Source organism: Mandrillus leucophaeus, unplaced genomic scaffold (genome assembly GCF_000951045.1).
Source record: "Mandrillus leucophaeus isolate KB7577 unplaced genomic scaffold, Mleu.le_1.0 Scaffold151, whole genome shotgun sequence".
Classification (NCBI taxonomy): Eukaryota; Metazoa; Chordata; class Mammalia; order Primates; family Cercopithecidae; genus Mandrillus; species Mandrillus leucophaeus.
The window spans coordinates 1,264,356-1,271,326 of record NW_012101488.1 but is presented as its reverse complement, the minus strand read 5'-3'; the positions used below and the strand labels follow the sequence as shown (position 1 = coordinate 1,271,326).

Genomic DNA, 6,971 nt, shown 5'->3' with positions numbered 1-6,971 from the left:
GGGCGGGGGTCCCGATGCAGGCCCGAGGGGGGCCATGGGGCAGGTCCTGCCGGTCTTCGCCCACTGCAGTGAGTAGAGGGAGGCTGGGGCCTGGGGTGGGCCCCAGACGTCCAGGTGGGGTACTCCCCGGTGTCCCCTCAGCGCTTGCCCGCAGGAGAGCCGGGGTGGGGGGAGGAGGCATAGGAGACAAAGGAAGCTCTCCCCTCCCCCGCTCTCTGGCGGCGACGGGGGCAGCCTGACCCGGAGGACCTGGACGAAACAGGGCGGAGGTGAGGGGCCACTGAGACAGCAGGCGAGGGGCGCGCTGCGCTCTGGGATGTGCCTCCCGGCCCCGCCCGGGAACGTGGACGCGCGCGGGGAGCTGTCCCCAGGCTCTGGTGCTGGCCGCAGCTGGCGGGGAGGGGGTTGAACGGAGGGTAGATCCAGGATGGAAAACAGGGGTCTGGCTCCTAATCACTCGTCTTCGCATCCCACCCCGTTTTCTGTCCAAGAGACAGTCCCGACCTCGCCCAAACTGTCCAACCCCCTGTCCCGGGAAAACAGCCATCCGTGGTTTGGGGGCAAGGACTCATGGGTCCTTAGTGGCCTTTACCACTGATTAATGGTAATCCTGGGGAAGACCCACACCACTCCAGGCCTCCCATTCCCCAGCTGAGAAAACAAGGTGAGGGCACAGGGCGTCAGATTTCAATTTCTAAACCGCATTGAGCATCATCTACGTGCAAAGCTCTGAACTAGCTCTAAGGGGCTGGATTCCCAGCTGAAAACACCTAGCTTGATCCTCCCAATCTCTGAGCTCACAGCTGTAACAGTTCATGTCTACCGTTCTCTGTCCCGCACGTGGGGGTTCTGACAGCTGGGGATTTCAACACCCTTAGATCTAGCCACTTCCATGTCTTGGGTGTCCCGATGCCAAAATGCCAAGAATTGGTGATTTCAGCATATCCGAGTATCATCCCAACATTCTAAGATCTTGTTGTTAACTTCAGATTACAAAGGGAGGACCATCTCATCTGTCCCTCCCCACCCCCCTTACCTCTCTGTCCTCACCTCCCACCCCTCTCCTCCTCAGTCACTCTTCTCCAGTCACATCTTCGCACCTTTCTGTTCCTCAGATGCCAATCTTGGTGCCTGGCTCAGGGCCTTTGCACTGGTTTCCTTCTGTACCTGGAAGTCTTCCCTGAACATCTGCATGGCTTCCTCACTTCCTTCAGATCTCTGATCAAACTTCCTCTTATCAGAGAAGCCTTCTTGACCACCCTATGAGAAACAGCACCCCTTCACTTTCTTCACTTTCTCTCCCCCTACCTTTCTTTAATTTGCTTCATATGCTCATCTGCACCCGACATCGTATATTCACTTGTTTATTGTTTGTCTCTCCCAAAGAGTGTCAGCTCTAGTAAGGTAGGGATTTTGTCTGTTTTCTTCACAGCTATATCCCCAGGACCTAGAACAGTGCCTGGCACATAGTAGGTGCTCAATAAATGGTTGTTGAACGGATGAATGAATTGAAACCTCCTAAGATTCTTACTTTGTTGGCCACCCAGCCCAGCTTAGAGTCTTGAAGACTCTAAGATTAAGATTCTTGGATTTGGACTTCTAAGACTCTGAGCTACATCAGGCAGTGATGCTAGGTTTTAGAGTCTGTGTGCAGAATGTTCTAAAAGTCCCGTGATTCAAATATTCTAAGATTCCAGGACTGGCACACTTCTGTGATTCGGACAGTCTAAGCTTCTAAGAGTCTTCGATTCTTTCCCTCTCGCAGAAGAAGCTCCGTCTACAGCCTCCTCAACCCCTGATTCCACAGAAGGTAAGTGGAGGGGAGCATGTGAAGGGGTTCAGGGCTGGGCAGCTCAGGGGCCTGCTGAGGGAAACAAGGCTCTCCTTCACCCACTGCAGGAGGGAACGACGACTCTGATTTTCGGGAGCTGCACACAGCCCGGGAATTCTCAGAGGAGGACGAGGAGGAGACCACGTCGCAGGACTGGGGCACCCCCCGGGAGTTGACCTTCTCCTACATCGCCTTTGATGGCGTAGTGGGCTCCGGGGGCCGTAGGGATTCAACTGCCCGCCGCCCCCGCCCCCAGGGCCGCTCAGTCTCGGAACCACGAGACCAGCACCCTCAGCCCAGCCTGGGCGACAGCTTGGAGAGCATCCCCAGCCTGAGCCAATCCCCAGAGCCTGGACGCCGGGGTGATTCTGACACCGCCCCTCCATCCGAGCGCCCCCTGGAAGACCTGAGGCTTCGGTTGGACAAGCTGGGCTGGGTGGCCCAGGGAGTGGGATCCGGGGAGGACTCTTCCACCAGCAGCTCCACCCCGCTGGAAGACGAAGAACCCGAAGAATCCAACAGATTGGAGGCAGGAGAAGCTGGGGAAGGTGAGATGTCCGAGGTGCTGGGACCGAAGCCAAGAGGGGTGGGTGGTTTCTCCTCGGGGCACCTCCAAGAAGAAAGCTCATGGCCTTCTCTCTCTACCGTGTCAGAACTGGACCTACGACTCCGACTTGCTCAGTCCTCACCGCCCGAGGTCTTGACTCCCCAGCTCAGTCCAGGCTCTGGCACACCCCAGGCCGGTACTCCGTCCCCATCCCGATCGCGAGATTCGAACTCTGGGCGTGAAGAGCCTTTGCTGGAAGAGGAAGAAAAGCAGCGGGGGCCACTGGAGCGAGAGCCAATAAGGGGACAGTGCTTCGATAGCAGGGACCAATTAGAATTCACGGTGGAGCCACGCCTTCTAGGTAAGTAACGTGTGTGAAGATGCTGCGTTGGACCACACAAGGCAAAGGGTGAGAGGATTTTGAATTAAAGGGACCAACCTCGCAAAGGAACAGCAGATCGTGGAAAAGGGAAAAAGTATTGTTACTGGCTAGACGTGATAAACTCCGCTCTTTTAAAAAAATTCCCCGGCCGGGCGTGGTGGCTCACGCCTGTAATCCCAGCACTTTGGGAGGCCGAGGCGGGCGGATCACTTGAGGTGAGGAGTTCGAGACCAGCCTGGCCAACATGGTGAAACCCCGTCTATACTCGGGAGGCTGAGGCAGGATAATCGCTTGAACCTGGAAGGCAGAGGTTGCAGTGAGCCAAGATCGCGCCACTGCACTCCAGCCTGGTTGACAGAGCGAGACTCCTTCTCAAAAAATAAAAATAAAATAAAATAATCCTCCCTCTTCTGGAGTGCTCCTCCTAGTGGCTGATTTTGGACAGACCAAATTCCTGAAAAAATGCAGTTCTTTCCTTATTTAGATGTGGCCATAGAATATTTATAAGTAAAGTCTGTGCCTTTTAAAAACTCTTCTTTTTGGCCGGGCGCAGTGGCTCATGCCTGTAATCCTAACACTTTGGGAGACCGAGTTGGGAGGATCGTTTGAAGCCAGGAGTGCAACACCAGCCTGGGCAACATAGGGAGACTCGATCTCTATTTGAAAAAACAAACAAAAGCCCTCTTTTTCCTGACCACATCTATTGACCAGTTGTAAAATGGCCCAGCCTTACTTTAAAATATGCTCCACCTCCAGGAACAGCTATGGAATGGTTAAAGACATCATTGCTTTTGGCTGTTTACAAGACGGTTCCAATTTTGGAATTGTCCCCACCTCTATGGATAGCCATTGGCTGGGTCCAAAGGGGCCCCACCCCCCCTACTCCTGTCCTCCGGGTTCTACTGAAGTGGGCAAAATCCCCGAGAAGCAGCGGTGTCCCCAGCCTCTCACTCGGAGCCGATATGGGGAGTAAAGGTGGGCTTGCGGAACGGGCTGGACGGGGGCTGAGGTCGGCGGAAGGGGGTCCGGACTCGCCCTTATCTCCTGCACCTCTGGAGCACGTTTGTTACTGGTCTGCTTCCCCAGCGTTGCAGGCTGAGGCTAGGGGGCCTAGGGGCAGTCTAGGGAGGACCTAGAGGGAGAATGGGGTCCCTTCTCCTTCGAGCCAGCACTTTGGGGCCCAGGAGCAGGGAGGACCCCCTCCCCCAGCCTCGTCCCAGGCAGCGCTGTCACTCAGGGGCCAGACGGGCCAGAACAGCTGCGGGGAGGCCCCCTCCCCCCAGCATGCCTAAACTTAGCCCCCGCCTCAGGCGACCTGGCCCCTCCCCCATCAACTGGCGCCGGCCACTAGGAGCCTGCCTGGGAGGGCCCTGCGATGGGGAGGGAGGGGGCTGTCCTATTTCGAGGTAAATGAGAGATGCATTGGAAGGATACAGAAGTGAGGGGTGAGCCTCTAAAAGGGACAGGTCAGAGGGGTCAGTTGGAGGGAGGGTGGGAGGATAGAGAGGGTCTGGAAAGAAATAGAAAGGTACCGAGTTCCTGGTTTTCAGGACTCAAATGAAAGCAGACTACTAAAGTTTCTTTTTCTTTTTAAGCGACAGAGTCTGTTGCTCTTTCTGGAGTGCAGTGGTGGGATCATAGCTCATTGCAGCCTCGAACTCCTGGGCTCAAGTGATCCTCCCACCTCAGCCTCCCGAGTAGTTGGGACTACAGCCGCAGGCCACCACGCCCGGCTAATTTTCTTATTTTGTTTGTAGAGACAGGGTCTCACTATGTTGTCCAGGCCTCAGGTGATCTTCCTACCTCAGCCTCCCAAGGTGCTGGGATTACAGGAGTGAGCCTAAAGTTTAGACAGATGAGATGAAGGTTGGGATACAAAGGTCACTGCTCAGGGCTGAGGTTGGGTTTAGGAGGTGTGTTTTAGGGTCTCAGAAAGGGGTCAGAAATTTGAGTTAGGCCCTGGAAAGGAGTATGGCGTTATTAATACATTTAGGACTTAGAAACATGTGTTGCTAAGGGCATCAAGGGGATATCACTTTACACCTGACAGATTGGCAAAAGTTAAAAAGAACTATGACCCACGGCAGGGCAGGATGCTGGGGAAAAAGATCTTTCTCTTGCTTCTTGTGGAAATAAGAACTGTTATGGTCTTACTAGTAAGCAGTGTTTCAAAATTTAAGACATTAAAAATTACATATGACCGGGCACGGTGGCTCATGACTATAATACCAACATTTTGGGAGGCTGAGGTGGGAGGATCACTTGAAGCCAGGAATTCAACCTGGGCAATATAACGAGACCCTATCTCTACAAAATATTTAAAAATTAGCCAGGCTAGGCATGGCAGCTCATGCCTGTAATCCCAGCTACTTGGAAGGCTGAGGCACAATAATCTCTTGAACCCAGGAGGCAGAGGCTGCAGTGAGCTGAGATCATGCCCACTGTACTCCAGCCTGGGTGACAGAGGAAGACTTTGTCAAAAAAAAAAAAAAAAAAATTAGCAAGATATGGTGATGCCACCTATAGTCCCAGTTGCTAGGAGGCCGAGGTAGGAGGATTGCTTGACTCTGGGAGGTAGAGGCTGCAGTGAACCGTGATCATGCCACTGCACTCCAGCCAGGGTGACAGAGTAAGACCCTTTCTCCAAAACTAAAAATAAAAAATAAAAATAAAAAAATACGGCCAGGCGTGGTGGCTCACGCCTGTAATCCCAGCACTTTTGGAGGCCAAGGCGAGTGGATCACCTGAGGTCAGGAGGTCAAGACCATCCTGGCTAACAGTGAAACCCCATCTCTAACTAAAAATAACAAAAAATTAGCCAGGCATGGTGGCACATGCCTGTAATCCCAGCTACTTGGGAGGCTGAGGCAGGAGAATGGCTTGAACCTAGGAGGTGGAGGTTGCAGTGAGCCGAGATCGCATGCACAATTGCACTCCAGCCTGGGCAATAAGAGTGAAACTCTGTCTCAAAAAAAAAAAAAGAAAAAAAAAAAGACAAGACCAGGCATGGTAGCTCATGTCTGTAATCCCAACACTTTGGGAGGCCAAGGTAGAAGGATTACTTGTAGTCAGGAGTTCCAGACCAGCCTGGCCAACATGGTGAAACCCCATCTCTACCAAAATATAAAAAATTAGCCAGGCGTGGTGGTGCCATCCTGTAATCTCAGCTACTCAGGAGGCTGAGGCAGGAGAATCGCTTGAACCCGGGAAGCGGAGGTTGCAGTGAGCCAAGACTGTGCCATTGCACTCTAGCCTGGGCAACAGAGCGAGACTCCATCTCAAATAAACAAACACATAACCAGTCCACCCAGCAATTCCACACTGGAAATCTATCTCAGAAATAGCCGCTCCAGGAGGTGAGAATATCTGTTGAAGGATGTTGCTTGCAGCTCTGCTTGTGGTGAAGGGGTTAGGAAACAAATTGACCCAGCAATAGGTACATAGTTAAATAAAATGAATGACAGCATAGCCACAACACAGAATACTATGCAGCTCTTTAAAAGAATGAATTAAGGCCAGGCGCAGTGGCACATGCCTATAATCCCAGCACTTTGAGAAGCTGAGGCAGGTGGATTGCTTGAGGCCAAGTGTTTAAGACCAACCTAGCAAACATAGCAAAACCCCATCTCTACTGAAAATACAAAAATTAGCCAAGCATGGTGGCATGTGCCTGTATTCCCAGCCACTCAGGAGGCTGAGGTGGGAGGATAGCTTGAACCCAGGAGGCTGAGATTATAGTGAACCAAGATTACGCTACAGCACTCCAGTCTTGGCAACAGAGTGAGACTCTGACAAAAAAACAAAAAAGAATGAATGAATTAAAAGCTAATCGGGGATGGTGGTTCACATCTCTAATCCCAGTGCTTTGGGAGGCCAAAGGTGGAGGATCACTAGAGCCCAGAAGTTTGAGGCTGCAGTGAATTATGATCACACCACTGCACTCCAGCCTGGGCAACACAGTGAGACCCTGTCTTTGGGAAAAAAACAGGAGAGGGAGCTATTTCAGTTGATTAGGAGGAAAAGTGGAGTGAAGTATGCATGATGCAGAAAAGTGTGTATGTAATTCCATTTGTCTTTTTTCTTTTCTTTCTTTTTTTTTTTTTTTTTTTTTTTTTTAGACAGAGTCTTGCTCTGACTCCCAGGCTGGAGTGGAGTGTCGTGATCTCAATTCACTGTAACCTCCACCTCCCAGGTTCAAGTGATTCTTGTGC

At 52.2% G+C, this 6,971-nt stretch overlaps 1 protein-coding gene across 2 annotated transcripts in view; it reads left to right on the top strand.

The window, feature by feature from the left end:
* RTN2 (reticulon 2) overlaps window positions 1-6,971 on the top strand; it is a 13,374-nt gene continuing 6,403 nt past the window's right edge. The window contains exons 1-5 of one of the 2 annotated variants that reach the window (XM_011975106.1): window positions 1-68; window positions 1,766-1,810; window positions 1,900-2,379; window positions 2,485-2,739; window positions 3,517-3,735. In XM_011975106.1, the coding sequence (XP_011830496.1) occupies window positions 35-68; window positions 1,766-1,810; window positions 1,900-2,379; window positions 2,485-2,739; window positions 3,517-3,735 (1,033 nt within the window). In that variant the 5' untranslated portion in view covers window positions 1-34. The remainder of the gene's footprint in view (window positions 69-1,765; window positions 1,811-1,899; window positions 2,380-2,484; window positions 2,740-3,516; window positions 3,736-6,971) is intronic. The other variant, XM_011975108.1, reaches the window with a different exon arrangement.